The sequence below is a fragment of the Pediculus humanus genome, genomic scaffold, assembly GCF_000006295.1.
Source record: "Pediculus humanus corporis 1103172108237 genomic scaffold, whole genome shotgun sequence".
NCBI lineage: Eukaryota > Metazoa > Arthropoda > Insecta > Psocodea > Pediculidae > Pediculus > Pediculus humanus.
The window spans coordinates 1-21,772 of NW_002987807.1; the positions used below are offsets into that span (position 1 = coordinate 1).

Here is a 21,772-nt window from a genome sequence, read left to right on the forward strand (position 1 = left end):
CTCTTAGAGCTACTTTGACGCTTTCCATTAATTGTGTGGTTAATGTATGGTTACCCGTTGTAACTGGTGATGTGAAATTCAGGAAAAAAGTTAATCCCGCGCCGTTAACTAACATTGGAGCCACAGCTAAAAAAATCATACAATTTAACAATTACTTTTTTTTTTTTTTATTAGGTAACTTTGTAACATTTCAAGTTAATTTCATACTGGCAAAAGTAAAGCTTTATATAATACAAATAAGTTTGTGCATAATTTTTCATCAAAAAAAATAATAATCATTCCTTACCTGAAGAAAGACTAGCAGTTGAATAACCGGGAGAGGCTGGATTAGCGTACGGAGAACCAGTAGGATTAAAGTTGGCAACAGGACCAGGTATATCCGCATAACTAACGTTTAAACAACTACCACTCTGAGGATCTTCCACAACTTTAGCTAATAACTTTAATATAGCTTTTTTATTATTTTCCATTTCACCTGAAATTACATAAATATTTTTGTTTATAGATATTATTATACGGTTTTTATAATTGTTATTTATTGCTTTTTTTTTTTTTTTTACCTATAATAGTAACACATCTTTCCTGAAGTTGGAGTGATGCATCATTTGATTTCTGTGACAATTGAATGTAAGATCCACTTTCCTCTTTCATCTGTTTTATATAATTTCCTCCTTTGCCTATAATCATACCTGCTGTACTATTTGGAATTAATATTTTCACCTGAAAACACATACGTAGACAATTACACACATGATGGATTACATAAATTTCATTTTAAATAGAATAATTATTGACTCAAAAACATATTATTGTTGAATGAATTAAATTTTTTTTAATTAAAAAATTAGTAAATATTATATATAAAATTTAATTACTACTGTGAATTTATGCATCATTTATTGTTAAAATAACTTCATAAACTGTTATTTATTTTTTATTTGTTTTGGGAAAAACAAACAATTTTGCATAAAATTTTAGTATATCTGCAAAACAACATTAAAATATAATTTTTTGAAAAATTCTGCATTTTTAATTTCTTTTTTTTTATTAGTTTGTTTACTCATTAATTTACCCTTTGAGGCTTAAATTAAGAAATACATGTGTGTGTCTAACACCTCTAAAAAAAAACATAATAAAATTTTTTATCTTCTTTTTTTTTCTTCTCTCAATATTTATTTTACTAATTATTTATTTATGAAGGAGAATTAAATTGTCATTGAAAACATTTTCGACTAAAATTGAACATTCAAACAAATAAATACAAATATTAGTTTTTTATTTTTACAAGCAGTTAAATTTTACTAACAGTTTTCTTACATAACTTCATGTCAAAAAAAAAAAACATATTCAGATAATAATAAAATATTATTATTATTATTAAAATTTATATAACAAATTGATTAAAAATTTTCTTACTTACCTGTTTACTTCTATCAGCTGACAATTTGGACTCGGTGTCAGAAGTATTGATTGCTTTCGAAGTAAGATCTGGTTTTTCTTTAATTTTATCCATAATAAAAGACATAACCGCCATTATTGCTTCCACTGATCCAGTTACCAGACATACTCGTTCAGTTGTGCCTGAAATAAATTACAAATGAATTATTCATTTATTCAGATTAATAAAAATTTATTAACAATAACGAATAAAAAAATATTTAAACTCAAAGCTCAAATTTTTTACAAGACCTTAACCAATTAAAATTCAAACATGAAAAAAAAAAGTTCTTCAGACATAGAAGTTGTCACTTTCCTTTTTTTTTTTTTTTTATAAATTTTCAATTTAAACACTCTTGCATCACAAATAAAGTGCTTAAAACTTTAATTTTTTTTTTTTTAACTTCTTACTAGAACCATAATAAAAATACTTACATGGATAAAAATCATTAGCTTTAGACATCTTCATTCGTGCACCTGTATCTTTTTGCAGTTGAGCTATAGTTTCTCCTCCTTTGCCAATTATGGCTCCAGCTGCTATACAGGGCACCAATATTTTTAAATGATAAACTATCCCATCTCCTCCTAAAAATAAAAATAAAAATTTACTTTCACATAAAATATATGTTACTTTAATTCAACTGCAAATTATTTTTTAAATAATAATTTCAACAAGGAAAAATTTACAATATATATATATATATATATATATTTTGTTTTGTTATAAGTAATTATGTCTAGGGAAACAACATAAAAAATAATATTTAAAATAAATGAGCGTTGATTTTAAATGTTTTCTTTGATACTAAGGAAATCTACTATATATCATAATGACCAAGGCCAAATTTCCAGTTTACATAGAAAAAAAAAGGGGATTTCATTGAATAAAATTTATTTCTTAGCTTATACACTAAACTGTAAATTTATATTTTTCATACATTAAAATTTAATTAACAAATTTTAATAATATTTACCTAAGATGATTATATTTTAGTAATATTATTATTTTTTTTAAAAAAATACCTTAATCTTATATTTTATAAAATATTTATAATAATTTAAAATATATTTTATTTTAAGAAATTCTAAAATTTTAAAAATGATAATCAAACATGCACACCCATATACTCTCTCTCCCCCCCTCTCCTTTCTAAGTTAAGTATAAAGAGAAAGGATACTATATATATATATATACATATGATAGAATAAACAGAATTTAAAAAATTACAGGAATGCCTTTTCATTAATTTTCAGATGATTAACAATTTCAGGTAATAAAAATAAAACAAAACATTTAAAATCCTGTCTTTAAATATTGTTTACTGTTTTAAAAAAAGTACAATTTAGGCAGTAAAAGGCTATATCATATATGTATTGATTATGCAAAAGTAAAAAACTGAATTTGTTATTTTTCAATATATATATTTTTGTTTCATTTTATGCTAAGACATAGCACATATTAAGTTCTTGAGTTTTTTTAAAAGTTACTTTTAAAATTATTATTCATAATTTTTTTTTTCATTTTCCTTAATAATATTTCGAATATAAACATTTAATAAATTATATAATCAGTTAATTTTATATTTACTTTAAATAAATTGAATGTAATTCAATATATGTTTTTTGTAAAATATTAAAAAAAAAAAAACTGCTAGAAAATTAAATAAAAACATTAAATCCGAACAATTATAAGAATTATATTAGTTATTTATAAAATCATGTACGAGAAAATTTAAAAATAAATAAATAAAATTTTTAAAATAATTATAAATTGTAACAAAAAAAGCTCATTTTTATCTATTATGTGAAACTGTGTAATACTATAAAGTTGAGAAAAAGTAGAAAAAGAATATTAGTTGTTTAATATAAAGTATTTATGAGAAATTTCATTTTAACTCATTAATAAAATTAAAAATTAAAAATTTTTAATATTATTAGAATCCTTACAGCTATATGAAATTTGTTTTTTTTTAAAGAAATAATGTTATTATTATATATTATTTAGAGAAAGCATTGTTTTAAATAAAAAATGAAAGTAAAAAAGTATTAAAAAACCTAATAATAAAGTTTACATGTATATTTAATAAAAGCATTACAACTTAAAGCTTTGACAACTCATCAAATGTTGGCCTTCAAATGTAGGCTATCACTTAAGCTTATCAATAAGCTACATATTGATCATCAACTTTTAAAACTAGACATTAATTTAAAAATAAAATAACAGTAATTCATAAAATGATAATAATTATACCATAAGTAAATAACTGACAATGTTTACTTTAATTAATTTTTTAGGTAAACCAATATCGACATTAATTTAAACCAACCACATGGAATTTTTTTTTACATATATTTACAAATAATAAAATAAATATTGTTTTTCATTAGAAAAATAATTTTATAAAAAAATAAATTTAAAATGTTAATAAAAATTTTACTCTATTACATCAATATGACAATAACAATAAACATGGGGGGGGTATGAAGGGCTATCGTACCAAGACGCGATTACAGTTCACCTGAGGTTTTTTATGAGCCTTAAACTTATCACAATCAAATAATCTTAGGAAAAATTAATTAATATGAATACCTTACCTCCGCCATAGTGTGATCGTTTAGTTCCACCATTTTCTATGTCTCCGTCCAGCGGTCTTTTTCTTGAATCTGTAATTTCAGGGGACGTACACGTCTCCATACCCGAATCTGCCGCCATTATTTGTTGCGCAGGCCACATTGACAATTGATGACGCAAATCCAATTTCAGAAACTGGTGGCGCGCATTACTTGAACGAGTAATTATTATTTTTTCAATGATAATTACGAATAGATTTTTTTTTTTTTTTTATTGAAATTAATAAATGTTAATTAATAATTATACTTCCTAATTTTTTTTCCTTTCCAGTTAAAATAAAAACTGTATGATTTATAATTTAAAAAAATAATAACATTATAATAAAAAAAAACAAAATTTTTCAAATTAAAAAAAAAAAAAAAAAAAAAACAAAGTTACGTTTTGTTTGTATTTTTTATGTAATAATTAAAACAGTGATTTTTTGTTTTTAGTTAATTCTCAAATAACTCGACTTAATATTAATAAACAAACTGACCTATATTAATAGACAAGTTTTGAAGGTCCGCGGCGACTAAGGTCATTTCCTCCCTTCTCTTCTATTCTTGAAAAAAAAAAAAAAAAAAAATTAAAACTTCTGATTGTTTATTTTACAAAAAAAGTTTTTACAAACTAACATTCTATGAAATAATTGAATTATGAACATCCAAGTGAATTTTGAAATAATTTAAATATCACACACCCATTCCCATGATTTTCTGATAATAAATATATTAACTGAAGGCTATTTTCTTTTTTGTAATTCATACATAAAGTGATTGTCCATTTTGAATTTTTTAAAATATTACCCCTGAGTAAATTTGATTTGATATAAAAAAAAAAAAAAAATAAAATAACTTAAATTTATAGTAAGTTTCTTGAAAATAAAAACTATTTCTATTTAGATATTCATGATATTATCTAATGATGAATTACCATAGTAAATTAATGACCTTATAACTATTTTTCTTTTTTAATTTTTTAATTAGAAATGAGAAGAAAAAAAAAACTGTTTTTCGTTACTTTTTTGTAATAATAAGTAGTAGTAGTAGTAGTAGTAGTAGTAATAAAATTAAAAATTTTAAAATAAAATTTTTATCATCGACGACTATTAGTATAAAATAAAATTATTATTATTTTTAAATAATTGAAAAATTATTTTTTTTTTTTTGTTTTAAATTTCTTAAAATATTTTTAAAGTTTTTTTAAATTTATATGAAACTCGTAGTACAAAATGGTAGACAAGTAATAAAAATATATATATGAATGAAATCTTGTTGTTTTTACAAAAATGAAGTTTACTGATGTATTATGGGCTCATAATATATATCGAATAATAAATCGTCATTGGTATATACAAGGAAAACTAAAAGTTTTACCAACTAATTCGGAAAAAGTTTTAAATGAATATGGATTTAATGTTGAAGACATAAATACATATCTTTATTCAAATAAAACAAAGCAGAAGTAAGGAGGAATTATTTATTTTTTTTTTTTTTAGAGTTATACATAAAGAAACAAAAAATAAATAAATGTTTATTTTAGAAATGAAGTGAGTAAATTAAATCAAGATTTAAATTCTGAAGTAAAACCATGTTTTATGTACAAAGATGACCAAGTTTTGTTAGAAGGATTAAAACAAGCAAAAGTACTTACCAATACCATTGATTATAATGAATTACCTGAAAAAATAGTTGAATTAGAGAAAAGTTTTAAGTTAACTGAAGAAGTACACTCGAATGTAAAAAGAAAAATATTGCTTTCTTGTTTATTAGAATCTACACAGACAAAACTTCCAAAAAGAAAAGATCCATTAAGACCTGCTTGGAATTTTCCCAGAGATTATGGAATATCGGATGATAGGAAAAAGTGAGTTGATTATTATTATTATTACTTTATCAATTTTATTACTTTTTATTAAGTTAAAAAAATTACTTTACAGTGAATTATTATGTAAAAATTTGATGATGGCATGTGAAAATTATACAAAAAAGAAAAATTGTTCGACTGTATATGATACATTTTTTTCCGTACCATTTGAAGCTCATGGAAAACAAATTCAGTTTGAAATAACTAGTGAAATTTTAGTTACAACTTCTGAAAAACTAAAACCAATAACTAATCCTAATTTAACATTTCATGAAAATTTGCCAATTATTTATCCAACTCATTGTACCATTAGTTTATTACCATGTAAAAATTATGTTATGGATAATATTTATCGTGAGTATTTTAAATAGTAAAAATTAGTCTCATTATGTTGCATAGCATGTTTGTATTCATTCTAAATTTTTATATTTTTAGCATTAAGCATGAAGAGTAAATATCCATTTGTTCAAACTGCTATATTACATTTAAATTATTCTCAAATGAAAAAAATTTGTGATGAAATAACAGAAGAACAAATATTGGGTAGAAGTCTTTTAAAAGGCTTTACCATTGCTGCTGCTCAAGCAAGAGCTGAATATGGGGTAATTAATAATTCATTATTTTTTTTAATCAGTTTATATAAATATCAATAATTATAATTAATTAAATTTAATAATTTTAGAATGAAATAAGTGAATTACCTGAACCAGTGGTTATCCCAATTGTTCACACAGATGGAAGAATGTTTCATTTTTCAATATATCAGTTAAATACTTTAAATTTAGACAAAGAGACAAATTTGAAGAATATTTTTTGGAGCATTCCAAGAATTCCACTGTATGATGAATGTCAGTATAAACAAGGGAAACCTGTATTAGAAAATTACAATTCTGATGTAATTGAAAAATTATTAACTTTTTTAAATATTAAATAAAAATCTTTGAAATTGATTTTTTTACTAAAAATCCATTCAATAATGACACATTATTTATGATGCTGGCAAAAAAATAAATAATTTTACCAGGTTTGAGGAAATTTACAACAAAACATGATAAATATTATTTTAATAGTTTAAGACAAACAATAGTCAAGTTTAAAAACATTTTATTTCAAATGAAAAATATACTGTACAGTGGGTTCTTTTAAATGTAATTTTTTTCTAAAAAAAAGGTAATACAGAACAAAACAAGGCTGATTCTATTAAATTTACTCAACTTCTTATATAATAATTGTAATCTTACTATTTATAGTTTGTTGTCAAAATTTTTCCATGGTTTAAAAGCATTGTAATGTTTACTTGTACTGTCCTTTGCTTAAAAAATTTTCTTTTGAATGTTATCGTGAATCAGTCTCTTTAAAACTGCGATACACGTGTCTAATTTGTAATAATATTTACATTTTTATAAAAAAAAAAAAATTAATATTTAAAATATAAATATCGGATTATTTTCTAAATGGCATATCTAGTCAAATGAAACAATATATATATTTATGTTTTATATTTATTCGCTTTCCGAACCACTTGACGATTCAAATTCACCAACATTTATACTAAATTTATATTCTTGATCACATCCCAAATAAGCATCACTCATAAAATACAAAGTGTAGGAATGATGACCCGGATTAGGAGCTATAAAATCTAATTTTACTTTTGCTTTTTGTTGTAATGTTAATCTTTTTATGGATAATAATGAATTAGTTTTGGGATCACCAATGACCACCCACCAGCCTTCTTCTCTTTTTTGAGGGAAAAAGGGTGCTATTACGGGTCCAGAAACATCATCTTCTCGTTCTAACAACACCTGAATGTTAACCGTTGAACCCGTATGAATTCTATAAAAAAAAAAAAAAAAATTAAATTTAAATGTAAAAAGTCCTTTAAAAAAAAAAAAAAGAAAACTATTTTTAAAAAATTTATTCACCTGTCTTTGTTCTGAATTTCGTAAATTAATTCTATATTGGGATACCGATTACAAAATCTGGCAACGTCCACCATTTGAGAATCGCTCAATTGAAGAAGTTTTATTCGATCATCGTCCTCGAGTTCCATTATATCAAAAACGGTTTCAACATTTTTCTCCGAACATCTTTTTATAATTTCGGATGTGAAATGAGGTAATTGTTTTAAATAAGAATCTTTTGACCACATGGCTTGAGTAACCATTTGAGCCAATTCCATAGCTGCTACTGCTGGAGCGAGCCAACCATTTGAACTAAGAACGTCAACACAAGCTTGTATTAACCTCACAGCTTTTCCAAGTATTATTTCCGTGTCTCTCTGTAAAAAATTAAAAATTATAAGTAAAAAAAAAAAAAAAAAAAAAAGTTGGATTTAAAAAAAAAAAAAAAAAAACCTGTAAGTCTGGGCTAAGTTGTATTCTTGAAAGGTGAGCTTGTAACAAAATATTAGTTTTCACATGTGGATCATTAAATTTGGTATTTGAATTCAATTTATTCGGTAACTTCATTGACAAAGTACGTAAAATGGTGTCTTCCCTGTGTCTGACGGGTATATCTTCATATTCCGCTGCTGAAGATATTATTTCCAACAAACCTCGAATTTTCGTTTTGCTATTTAATGATAAGCTGAACAATTCTGTGAATAAGAAATGAAAAAAAAATTACGATAAACAAAATAACGAATAATAAGTGAAATTAAAAAAATAAATTAAAATTACCAATAGTCGTATAATTAATGTAATAATAAGCAGCTATCATTCCAAGATTCAACGGCATGCAATCCATTTCGTCTTCAATACTTATACATTTTGACTGTTCTAAATCGTTAAGAGTTGTTTCAACCAATTCTGATAAATGATCAGACAGATGACGATGAGTGACTCCTTGTAAATTGTAATAATTTGGATTTTGAGTAAGACGTCGATATAAAAATGTCCATGTTAAATAATCAACGGCATCTTGTTTGTTTTCAATTGTTTTAGTGACTATTTCAGCATTGAAATGATCGTGTAAACGGTGATCCAAATGACTCTGAAAGGTAAATAATAATAATAATAATAATTTTTACAAATGAAATATAAAAAATTGATAATATTTCAACTGCAATGCAAATTAATTCAAATTTAAATGAATAAAAAAAAAAAAAAAACATTTTTACAAAAGAAGGGGAATTGAATCAAATTGAGTTGTAATATATTAAAATCTACTTACCTCTACAGGTAAAGACTCGTTTAAGAATTTTTTAAAAAAATCTTTTTTAGAGCTCTGACACATTAACACACATTTAGCATCATCGTCCTCTAAGGGTCTGTTGGCTTTTCCAATCATTTGTAAAACGTCGGTGACAGGATAATCTTCGTAAGCATGAATTTTTCCATTGTAAAATTGAGTGTCCATAATGATAACAAGATGAGCTTGAATGTTCAGTCCCCAACAAAGATTTCTGGTAACGACTGCAATTTGTACTGCACCAGAATCAAAAAGTTGTTCCACAAGTCTGTGATCATTTGGAGTCAAACCTTCGTGTATGTAAGCCACTCCTTGAATCAATGTTTCTTTAAGAGTCTAAAAAAAAATTATGTTAATATTATTTACATGTTTTAAATGTAAAACAAACATTTATTAACAAAATTTTCTTGATATAATAATAAAACGTATACATATGACATGTTTTTTATAATTAAATTGACTTACCTTATCAGACATTCTCTCTAAAAAGGGCTGAATATCTTCTTCTTCAGCGTGAAAGAATCTGTTCGGCTGAGATTCAGCTGCCGCAAAAGTAAGAAGGCTAATCGCTGTAATTCTGGCCTGTTTTCTTGTGGGTACAAACACAATAACCGGTTTGTGAGAACTATGTTTCATTATGTTGTTAAAAACTGGCTTTGACATGGCTATTAAACGCGAAGCGTTGTGAGTAATGTTGAATCCCTGAACGTGCAATTCGAGGGGTACAGGTCGCACACTTGGATGAAAATTAAAGGTGGCATTCGAATTACAGCCAAGCCATTGAGAAACGTCACGGGCATCTGCCAAAGAAGTCGAGAGGGCAACAATTCTTATTTGTTTCTCTAATTGAGATGAAATGTATCTCATTCTGGAGCACACGACTTCTAAAACTGGTCCATCTTCTCCTCCGATTAATTGAAGTTCATCAACAATAAACAATTGAATATTTTGAACATTTTTTCTTTGTTTCCATCTACGAGACAAAACGTCCCATTTTTCTGCCGTTGTTATGATAATTTGACCTTTGGCCAAAAGTTTTAAATCTGTGCTAGTTTCTCCAGTTAATAAAACAACCTTAACGTTTAAAATACAATTAAAAATTTGCTGCCATTCTGCAAATATGAGTTCTGCTAATGAATCTTTTGCCACTAAATAAACGCATCGTCCATCGGGATTTTGCGATAAAAGCCGAAGAACAGCGAATTCAGCTATCGTTGTTTTACCCGAACCTGTTGGGGCTCCAATGAAAATATTGTCATCCGTATTATAAACTGCATTAAATACCTGAGTTTGTATTGGATTAAATTGTGGAAACTTTTTTGAATATATACTCTCATACAACGAATTACGTAGAGCGGTTACTGGTAACGGCTGCAAATCTAATAATTCTGTCGAGGGTAAATTTTTTTCCGGCAACATCAAATGTCTGAATGAAACTGGCAATTGTGTTTCTGCACCGATCCAGCGATCGGAAACAATCCTCAGAAAATATTGAGGAGGTAAGGGTTCAAATACCGGAACGAAAAACTTTACAAGATGCTCATCGCTCGCAAATTTTGATTTAAGAAGAAAATATTCATGGTGAAGAATAACTTCGGAATCTACGTCTTCAACTAATATCCAAAAAGCTTCAGAAGAGCCATGGAGTTTTTCATCCCACTGAAAATCAGGTGTAATGGTAAGTTCTACTCTAAGGGTAGATCTAGTGATTGGCTGAATATGAGTAGATAATTCTAACTTAGGAAATTGATGAACATATTTATGAACCGTTTTACCAAGTTTCGGAACTCTTATCAATTCTCCGATTTCGTTGGGACCCAAGTCGTACAATCTTTCCCAGGGAAAATTTTTCTTTTCAATTTTTTTAATAATTTCTTCAGGCATTTTTCGAAATTGACGAAGAGGTGACATTGATTGCCACATTCGTCTATCGATCATTTTGCAAAGTGACAAACATTTATCAGCAAGTTGAGCCCAACCACGAAATAATACAATTTCAAATATAGCTCGCATAAGTCTGGCAGCCGATTGAGTTACATAAATCATATCGGACATTAAAGCAAAGCCCTCTAACTTTAACTGAGAAATATATGCTTGAAGTAAAACATTAACTTTAGCACTAGGCTCTTCAATATTTTCTTTTATAGGTATCGGTACTCTTTCCATGAGTTTTTGAAGCTCTAGTTTTTCTTCTTCTCTTACATTAATGTTTCTAAATTCGCCAGACAAAGAAAAAACTCTGAATAATTCAATTTCGCTTAAAGTTGGTTTCAAAAGTTGATTATACACAGCCATTGTCTCGTGAGTACAATAGTAATGACTACAAATTCGGCCGAGTTCCGTGACTTGAAAATGTCCAGTTTTTCTATCATATTTAATTAAACCACTTCGATCTAATTGAAGAGCAGCGGTGTGAATTAAATCTGCTCTGAAAGATTCAAGCAGTGGATCTTCTTTTAAATGATCATGAGAGATTCCATACAAAGTTGGAGATCTCAACATCCTGAAAATTTTTAATGCAATATGTCAATTAACGGGCTGTTAAAAATAATGAAAATTTAGTTTATTCCAGTAAAATAATATTAAACTAATTCACTCCAATTTTTTAAATGAATTAAATCGCAATTCTTTCGATTTTCAAAATAAATTATTATAAATGATATTATAAGTAAAAATTTTTAATTACCTTATGTAAAGATAGGTATAACCTAGCCATGTTACTGCATCTCTGACAGTTTGGATTGTGCCTAATACAATTTCTGCGTTTAACATGTCAGGTATTTTTCCCACCAATTGTGATTCAATAGGTAGTTGTTGATTAAGAAGTGACAAGTAATATTGAAGTTCACTATGATTTGTAATTAATATACCTTCTCCTTTGGTATCATACTGTGGACGACCTGCTCTACCCAACATTTGCAAAACATCCAACGCTCCAAGTTCAACCCATCGTCCTTTTTCAGGATTGTAAACTTGTGTTCCTTTTATAATCACAGTATGAGCCGGTAAATTTACACCCCAAGCCAATGTAGCTGTTGAAACGAGAACCTGAAAAAAAATTAAATTATTCTTTATTAGTTATTTTCTCTTGAAATGATGATTTTTAAGTATATTAAACAAATTCATAATCATTGTGTCGTGAATTTATGTGATGATATTAAAATTCTTATTTATTAAAAAAAAAAAAAAAGTTTTATCTTACTTGAATATGTCTGTCAGCAAACAAATCCTCTACCAAAGTTCTATCGACTCTAGTCATTCCTGCATGATGAATAGCAAACCCATACGGCAATAAATCTTTTAATTCTGAATTTTTCACTTGTTCCGCTTCCGTTCTCAAAACTTCCATCGAAGCCGAACCTTCTCTTAAAAATTGACCCAAAGTGTCTTTTTCTAAACACATATCTCTAATAGCTCTAGCAGTTTTCCCTGTTTCTTTTCTTGAATGTACAAAAACCAAAACTTGATTTCTACCGGCATGTTCCATTACTTTTTCGTAAACTATTTCATTCATTACTTGAAATCTTTTTAAAGCTTTTTTTTCAGTTACTCCAATATACTGCTGCTCAAGAGCTACAGGACGAAAACTATTGTCAAAGTAAAAAAGCCCAGTTTCTGTTTTGACTCGTAAAAATGTTGCTACATCTTGATAATTTGGCAAAGTGGCAGATAATCCCACTAATCTAACATCTTCCTGTGCGGCCTCTATTTTTCTTATAGTTCTGGCAACTAGTGCTTCTAAAACTGGACCTCTTTCATCATGAAGCAGATGAATTTCATCAATTATAATTAGACGAACCAATTGAGTAAACGTTTTATCTCCTCCTTTGCGAGTTATTATATCCCATTTTTCAGGAGTGCAAACAATAATGTGAGTACTTTGAATTTGCTGTCTGTTCAATTGGTGATCTCCTGTCAATTCTGACACCACTAAATTATAGGAATGTAATCTTTTATTGAAGTTTCCAACCATTTCTTGAACCAAAGATCTCATGGGTGCTATGTAAATTATTTTAAATTCGTCTCCCATAATATTCCCCTCGTGATCAATGTGTTTTCCAATTTCTCTCATCATACATAAAAGAGCCACATTTGTTTTACCTGCCCCTGTAGGAGCACATAAAAGTACGTTTTCATCAGATTCCAAAGCAGTTTTATACAATCGGCTTTGAATTCTATTCAAGGTTTTAAACCCTTCAAAAGCAGGTTGAACGTATTTGGGCAACTTTTCAATTGGTACTAGCGATTCTTCTGAAGCAAATGGCTTTGGTTTTAAGGCAGGAACATGCACTTCTTCATAACCCTTTCTTTGCTTTCTAAATGACCCGTCAGGAAGTTGACATCTTTTATTAGCCATAAAATGAGAACCCTGGGAAAATGTTAGTTCCTCTAAATCAACTATTTGTCGAGATCCTTGAATATTCCCTTTTCCATCATCAGTTTGCTCCTTACGTCTAGTAGTGCGTGAAATTCCACTTTCTTCTTGAACCTCATCCTCTCCCTTACCGGTATCTAACTGACGCAAAATTCGAGCTAAAGCTGGGATTTCGTTCATTTCGTCTCGAATCTTTTGCCTTTCAGATTCACTTTGGGATGAAGCTAACAATGTACAATATGAAACTAAAAACAAAAATTTATAAATAAATTAAATTAACTGATTTAAATCTTTCTAAAAAATTACATTATAACAATAAATAATACAAAAAAAATTAAAAGGATTATATAAAAATAATCAGATATTTATCAAAAAAAAAAAATTATTTAAAAGTAGATTTTAAGCCAATGATTTAAGTATTTTTCAATTAATATAATTAAAATAACACAAATATAAATATAATGAAAATTAACAATTACTTACTCATGTGCCTGTGTTTTTTGAGTAATTTTATAAAATCAAAGCAATTATATCCAAGTAACAAAACTAACTGATTTTCAGTTTCCCTATCATCACCAGCATTCTTTAAAACAGCAAGAACTTCAGCTGCTTTGGCTTGAGATATCATGGCATCATCATAAATTTTACTTAAACATCTTTGTAACCAATAAGCATCTATATCCAAGGGATGTAACGATTTTTCTTTTTTCATTTCCTCAGTGACGCCCAACTTTGAAAAAAAAATTAAAGAAATTGTGGTTTTTAATATTCGGAAAAATATTATAAATAAAAAGAACACTTACATTTTCAGCTCTTATTGCTGAATCTACTTTGGAATCTTCTCCTTCCTCTTCCAAATCTTCGTCTTCTCTTACTTCACCAAATACATCTTCATTGCTTTCTTCCTCTGATTCTTCAAATTGCACATTTATACCATATGTTTCATCAATATTTGCTTCATCTATAATTTCTTTTGTTTTTTCCTCTGAACCAAAATCGGTTATTTTTTTACCGAGATTTACTAATAAAGCAAATCTTTCATCAGCCACGCTTCCAAGAAGCAATTCTGTCTCTTTTTTCTTTTCTCTTTCTTTTAATCTGTCATTTTTAAGTACCTAAAAATCAGATTTTATTACTTTTGGCAGTACGTAATAACTTACCAACTTGAGTTAAAAAAAAAAAAACTTTTTTTAAACTTTATATAAAATGATTAACCAAAAATCAAAAAAACAAAAATTAAACTTAAGACACGAAAAAAAAAAAAAAAAAAAAATTAAAATACCTGTAGTATTTCATCTGCTGCTCCACAAAGTATATCTCGAGGCTGATCACCCAAAGCTTCTTGAATGAAGCTCAACAAAACTTCATAAGTTTGTCTCGTTTCTTGAGTTTTCGGTCTGTATATGATACCAACCATTTCGTCAACACCTTCTGATAAAAGGGTAGCTCCCTTCATTCTAGCAAAATCATATTGCGCTTCATCTCGTTTTTGACGCCTTTAAAACATAAATAAATACTTTGACATAACTTTATTAGCCATCAATGAAACTGTAGAGCAAATAAAATTTTATAGTTACTTTGCTTTTCTTTCTTCTGCTTTTACTGGTTTGCTTCTCTGAAAACGATCACCCATTCGTGTCCCATCTAGTTTTCCAACTAAAGACATCACCTCTCCGGTAGCCTCATCTCGGCTTCTTCTCTCAATGAGCCTAACATCGGCTTGTAAAACTAAATTAGAATTCTGAAAATATAAATTATTATTAATAGATACATTATTTATTATTTTAAATAAAAATCAGTTTAATATACTTACGGCTTTGTACTCGTATTGCAGCTGACGAGCTGCAGCATCCGCCATTATAGAAATGTATGTAAACGAAACCGTAGCATTGAAAAAACTGAAAACCAACTCTGTGCAGGGAAAAATTTCCCTGCATAAAAATGTCTGCTATTTTTTAAAATTTACTTAGAAACGTCGAAAACAATTCTTCAATTTTATGCATAAAAATAAACTTTACCTTTTACCTTTTTACTTTTTTCTTTTTAAACTTCTAAAAATCAATAATTGTCTTTTTTTTTAATTACATAGTTATTTGATAAATATGAATTTCATCAAAAAAAAATTTTTTTTGATGCCCTACCAAGAAAGTTTGAACAAATTAAAAATTATAATTATTTTTCTACAAAGTACTTTTTTTTTAAAAGCAAATTTTTGAATTTGAGCAAAAAATCTCTAGGTAATTTTTTAAAACGCAAACAGTAACAATATGGCGATTTAAAATGCCGGAAAAATACATGAACGGAAATTATTATTTTTAAAATTTGAACTTGCTATATAAAAATTAATTTTTGAAATTAAATTGTTTGCTAAAAAGTACTTATCAATGGACTGCGAAAATTATTCAGAATCTTCCGATGATCGATTTATAAATCAACAGGAACACAGAAACGTTAGTCGATTATGGGAAAAAACAATTAATAAATTTTCCTCGACAAAATTTGTTTTAGATGAAAATGGAAATAATGCAATTGACATCTGTACAAAAGGAAATAATTTAAATGTAAATACGGATTATCAAGGCAATTGTCCTGGGGTTTGCGATGAACAATTAACATCTGATTTTGTACAAAAAAAGCTTGCCAGAGGCAAATCTTTTGCTAAAAAAAAATCTCCTTTGCAAAAATTTGATGAAGTAGTTTCAAGAGAATTATTGGTGAGTTTTAACATGTCAGAACACAAAATTAAAATTAATCGCTTTAATAAATTTTATTTTAAACATATTTAGAATTATCGTATGTCGGAAGACAGTGGAATGCCAGCTTTTGAAAGTACGAAAAAATGGTCTTCATTACAATTTCCAAAAACTACTTTCGCGGATATTAGTAGGGGTAAAATACCAGTTAACACAAAATTTAGCAAAAGCACAATTGACAACGTAGAAAAAGATATAAAAGACGATGAAAAATTTGAAGTAGAAAATTCTTGTTTAATGGAAGCCATTGAAAAACTAGCTCAGGTTAACACGCATGACAAAAAAATAAAAATGTTTTTATTGTATTCATGACTAATAATAAATAAAAAAAAATTAATTTTAGGCTCAAGCTTTTTGCAGATTTGATGCAGCCGTTAAAGCGGCGGAAGCTGCAATTGCATCCGTACCTCCGGAAAAAGCTGAAGAAGTTGCTGTTGCCTTTGCCAAAGATTATCAATCGGAAATAGTTGATGTTATAAATGAAAAAATTCCAATGTCGGAAGAAAAAAAACCAATTGAAGTTATTGGATACATAGGTGTTACAAAAATGAAAGATTGCAACAAATGAATTCGTATTTATTATTTAAATTTAAATTTAAATTATTTTGATGAAATTTTTTTTTTTTTTTTTTTTGTTAAATTTTTCTGTATAAAATTAAAATCGAATAAATAAATTTTACAAAAAGTTTTTTTTTCCCCCTCCCCCTCCCCTTCTTTTTTCATATCAAAAAAAAAAAAAAAGAAAAGCAAAAAAAAGAAAAATAAAGAAAAAATAATAATAATAATGATTTTTATATTAAATTTGTTTTTAAAGGGGTAAAAATTGAAATAAAATAAAATAAAAATTTCAAATTATTTTTTATTTTTGGAGTTTATTTTTGTTTTTTTCCGATACGGTTATCAGGTACGGTAAGGCTCTTAAACTTCCCTTAGAACGATCTCTTTTATCTTTTCCTTTTAAATTTTTTGATGATCTCTCCGTCATTGTAGGTATAATACCATCGTCAACCTGAGTACCAGTGTCACAATATGATACCGAATTACTATTATCAAGTGATGTTACTTGATCATCTTCCAGACAATAGTTATTAAAAGAAGTTTGAATTTTTTTTGAATTTTTTTCAATATCATTTACATAACTTAAACTTCTTAAATTATTTTCACTAGTTTTATTACTATCATTAATTGTATTACTGACAACACTTCTATAATTATCACTTATATTATCCACACTTTCATTACTAACATTTATTTTATCATTTGCATTTTTATTATTATCATCTGTTATATCATTGACAGTTTTATTATTATCATTTTTATCTGGTTTTATAATAGCTTTATCACTTGGTTCTTTGGCCAGAGACTGTCGAAAAACAAAACAAGTTGGTTTTTTATCATTTATCTTTTGTTGATTTTTAAATTTATCATTTTTTGCGACCCACGATGGTAAAATTTCAGTTGTTGAAATTCCATCTTGCAAACTTGTTTTCTTACAACGAATATTATCAGCTTTTTCTGATTTCGGATGATTTTTCAATTTGTATATGGGAAGTTTAATAAATTTAACGGTGGAATCTTTTTTATTTACTGGAACGATTACGTAATCCTTTTTATTAACATTTTTATCAGTACCGAAATCCAATTTAGATAATTTTGAATCATCAATATCGATATCAGAGGTTTTATCATTCTTGCTTATTTGAAGTTTATGAAACTGACCATAAATTCTTATTTCTTTAGGAAATGCCGTAATTTTTTTTGAATTATTTTTATTATTCTTTTTTTGCGAATCAAAACTACTCGATGAACCGTGCATATCTTTTTTTTTTTTTTTTTTTTTTTTTATTTTTATTTATTTATTTATTTATTTTTTTGGTTTCCAATTTAGATCTTGAACACTGGTTGAGTATAAAAAATGAATTTTTTTTTTTTAAGCATGATATATGAAAAGAAATTTTTATAAATAATAATTTTAACAATTTCCCATTTTTTTTAGTAAAACTTATTCTTCAGAATTTTTTTTGTTGAAATTAACCAAAAACTTAAGAATAATTTAAATTAATAAACAAAAAAAAACCTTAAATTTCATTCAAAATATTTTGCAATTTTTTTTTTTTTTTAGAGAGAGATAAATGTTTTCCTTCATTTTCCCTTTTCAATCATTTTTTTAAACACAAATAATAAATCAATCATCTCTCTCTCTCTCTCTCTCTCTTTTTTTTATAAAAATAATTAATTATAATATGCGTACATGTTAGTTTTTGTTTATGTTTTATATTAGAAAAACTCATGAATCGGATGAACGGTTGTTGTTTTATAATCGACAAAATTTTTTCGTTAATTTAACCCTTACTTACCTAATTAATTTTTTTTTTTTTTTTTTTTGTTGCAACAGTCAAGAGTTATTAAATTTAATTAAAATTATTTAAAAAAAAAAAAAAATTTTTAAGAAATGACTTTGACTTAAATCATTAACTGACACACATTCACGAAAACATTAAAATGGAACTCGTGACAGTTGAATTTATTAATAATAATTGATTTATTCATAATGAATTACGATGATTGAAAATTAAAATTTATAAATATTCACATTCATTTCAATTCAAATATTAATAATACTAATAATATTGTTCAAATTAAATGATAAACTATTTCAAATATTAAAAAAAAATTATGTTTTTTAACGAAACGTTATTTGCCAACGTGTAAAAATTAATTTTCCCTCACGTTTTTTTTTGTTTATGTTCGTCATGTTTTAATAAATTATTTTAAATATTTATATATATATATTATTTACTTATTTATTATTATTATTATTATGTTCAGATTTCGCATAATGTTATTTTAAATTCTTTTTTTTCTTTTATTAGCCATATTTATCATTATTATTATTATTGTATTCGAAAAAAATAAAAAAAAGTAAGTTAATTATTACTTATTTTCTCGATATCAACACGACAAATTAATATAATAAAACGTTCTACAATTTAAATATTTGTCAACGAAATGTTATGATACAAATAAATTAAAATTATAATTAAATGATGATTATAAAAAACATATATGATGACTTACCGCCATTTGTGTTCATCCATTTCATTCCATGTCCATTTCATTCATTTCAGTTTCTGAAAAATAATAATTTAATTTTTATTATATAAATAATACGAGTTTAGGATGTTAAGAAAGTTTATTATATGTAGAGTGTTAGTTTATTAAATGTTGTGTTAAAGAATAATAATACTGTATTTACGTATTGTAAATATAAAAAAAAATTTTATATTATAGAATATGAAATCTCAATTAGAATATCCAAAATCGATACTGAAAAAAAAATCACAGTTTGATACATTTTCTATGGAGTCGGTTAATGAGCCGAGCATAAAACAAGTTAAATCGATTCGTTTTAGTTTTGAAGAAGAAAAAAAATTTTACGATAAAGAATCAAATAATAAAACAAAATTTAAAAAAAATAAAAGGAATTATTCGGATAAATCAAGAGTGGATAATTTAATTACAGTCAAAAGTATTCCAAATATCCAAATTCGTAATGATTTTGAATTGGAAATTGAAAAAATTAATTTATCACAATCATATATCGAAGATAATAATAATTTTATTGTTTTTTCTAAAAAAAAATTCAACAACGTTAAATCCGAAAATAATTACTGTAACGATGAAAAGGTAAATATTTAATTATAGATAATAATAATGAAAGTTTTCAATGAGACAAATTATATTTGATTAGGAAAAAATTGAGTGTTTAAATGAAACGAAAATAGAAAATACTGGTAAAAAACAAAAGAAAAGAAGAAGAAGAAGAAGAGGGAAAAGAAAAGTTAAACAAAATACTTCTTCGAATTTATAAATTAATAATTTTACCTAATTTTTTTTTTTTTTTAAATATAAATATGGCAATAAATACAACAGTAATGTAGAATCTAACAAGCAGCAATTCAAAAAAAAAAAAAAAAGAAGTTTGTAATTTTAACTCACATATAATACATATTTTACACTTTAATAGTTTTAAACATAATAGATATTAGTACAAATTATAAAGTTTAAAACAAATAAAATTTATTTTAAAAAAAACACTTAACGTTTCTTTAGTCTATTCAAACTAAACTGTTTCTAATGAGTAAACTAATAACGTAGAGGCGGGAAAATAAAAACGTGTAATTTTCAGGGCCCTTTTTCAATTTTCTAAAACCCCGACATTCATTTGAGTTGCGTAATATTTAATATTTATTGATTTATTTTTTATTTTCAAAAAAATTTAATTTAAATATATATACATATTTAGTCCAATTATTATTATTATTATTATTTTAATTATTAACAAGTGTATTAATTTATTATTTTGTGTAAGGTCTGTGTTAATTATTTACAAAAAAAAGAAAAGAAAACTTTAAAATTTTGCTTATTATTGATTGTATTTCACTTGGCAAAAGCTCAGGAAATAAAAAAAAAATTTTTTTTTTTTTGTATAAAATATTGATTAAGTTTGAGAAAAAGAAAAAAAATGAGTAAAAATTAGTAAAAAATTTAAAAAATAAATTTTTTTTTTGTAGAAAAAAAATTAATAAATTATTTTTTAGTTAAAACCTGTAGTAGTATGTAATTTATCTTTTTCATTCTTTTTTTTTTTTTTTTAAATAAATTATTAATGGATACTATATTTATTTATTTATTTATTTTAAATTAGGTTTTTAATATAAAATGCTTAAAGTAGAGCTATTAGATTTTGAAAAAGAATTTTGAATTCAACAGAAAATTTTTAATAAATGGTTTGTTTATATTTTACGCGCCAGAAATAAGTTTTAATGGGTCAAAATAAAAATAAAACCTTTTAATGCCTTTTTTATTTAAATAAAAGTCAACGTCCTTTTCAAAATATTCTGTCGTCAAAAACCTATAAATTATTTTATTTTTTTTAATGGCCTTTTTAATAATTCAATAATGCCTGATGTCGAGAGTAGAAAATAAAAATTTTTTTAATTTTACATTCAAATACGTGCTCCTCGATTTATTTTATTAAAAAAAAAAAAAAAAATTCTTTTATTTCTTTTTTAAAGGTAAAAAAATCCAATTCGAACCCTTTCAAAAAAAAAAATTTTTTTTAATCTTTTTAAAGTTTTAAAAAGGTAAAACGAGGTAATTAAATTTAAATTACAAGAGAGAGAGAGAGAGAGAGAAAGAAAATTTAAATTGTTACGTAATTTAAATCGTTAAACAAATACGATGTTCATAAGAAAATGATTAATGAAATTCATATGAGAAATCACATGTGATAATAATAATAATAATAAAATTTGGTAAGAAATTACACCTAAAATTCGAATTTAAATAATTAATAATAAATTCTCAAATTAATTAAAAGGAAATAATTTAAAAATTATAAAATTATTCAAATAAGATTCATAAAATCCCGCGACACCCGATGGATTTATTCAATAAATATTATTATTATTATTATAATTTATACGATAATTATTATGTTATATATAAATATTTCTAAAAAAAAAATTTATTTGA

General features: G+C 25.7%; 5 protein-coding genes across 5 annotated transcripts; 2 read left to right on the plus strand and 3 right to left on the minus strand.

Annotated features, from left to right (window-relative positions):
* Positions 1 to 13: 13 nt before the first annotated feature.
* Positions 14 to 4,171, minus strand: Phum_PHUM457910 (polyrC binding protein, putative; the record flags this gene model as incomplete). Its single annotated transcript, XM_002429921.1, has 6 exons — positions 14 to 126; positions 287 to 475; positions 561 to 720; positions 1,421 to 1,581; positions 1,873 to 2,067; positions 4,033 to 4,171. Coding segments are annotated over 6 exons (957 nt in total), but the record flags the coding sequence as incomplete, so codon positions are not given.
* Positions 4,172 to 5,336: 1,165 nt separating this feature from the next.
* On the plus strand, positions 5,337 to 7,011 carry Phum_PHUM457920 (mitochondrial 50S ribosomal protein L37, putative; the record flags this gene model as incomplete). The annotated part of the gene is made up of 6 exons (XM_002429922.1): positions 5,337 to 5,512; positions 5,591 to 5,914; positions 5,988 to 6,268; positions 6,350 to 6,516; positions 6,597 to 6,809; positions 6,991 to 7,011. 6 exons carry the CDS (start codon positions 5,337 to 5,339, stop codon positions 7,009 to 7,011), a joined length of 1,182 nt encoding a protein of 393 aa, XP_002429967.1.
* Positions 7,012 to 7,158: 147 nt separating this feature from the next.
* On the minus strand, positions 7,159 to 15,339 carry Phum_PHUM457930 (U520, putative; the record flags this gene model as incomplete). Its single annotated transcript, XM_002429923.1, has 14 exons — positions 7,159 to 7,226; positions 7,437 to 7,719; positions 7,911 to 8,195; positions 8,272 to 8,513; positions 8,596 to 8,908; positions 9,089 to 9,442; positions 9,572 to 11,609; positions 11,793 to 12,154; positions 12,309 to 13,726; positions 13,965 to 14,211; positions 14,285 to 14,596; positions 14,764 to 14,977; positions 15,059 to 15,222; positions 15,295 to 15,339. The coding sequence occupies 14 exons, from the start codon at positions 15,337 to 15,339 to the stop codon at positions 7,159 to 7,161; spliced, it is 6,345 nt and encodes a 2,114-aa protein (XP_002429968.1).
* Positions 15,340 to 15,865: 526 nt separating this feature from the next.
* Positions 15,866 to 16,802, plus strand: Phum_PHUM457940 (uncharacterized protein; the record flags this gene model as incomplete). The annotated part of the gene is made up of 3 exons (XM_002429924.1): positions 15,866 to 16,209; positions 16,291 to 16,527; positions 16,595 to 16,802. The coding sequence occupies 3 exons, from the start codon at positions 15,866 to 15,868 to the stop codon at positions 16,800 to 16,802; spliced, it is 789 nt and encodes a 262-aa protein (XP_002429969.1).
* A 413-nt stretch (positions 16,803 to 17,215) lies between these two features.
* Positions 17,216 to 18,050, minus strand: Phum_PHUM457950 (uncharacterized protein; the record flags this gene model as incomplete). Its single annotated transcript, XM_002429925.1, has 2 exons — positions 17,216 to 17,277; positions 17,579 to 18,050. 2 exons carry the CDS (start codon positions 18,048 to 18,050, stop codon positions 17,216 to 17,218), a joined length of 534 nt encoding a protein of 177 aa, XP_002429970.1.
* Positions 18,051 to 21,772: the final 3,722 nt, after the last annotated feature.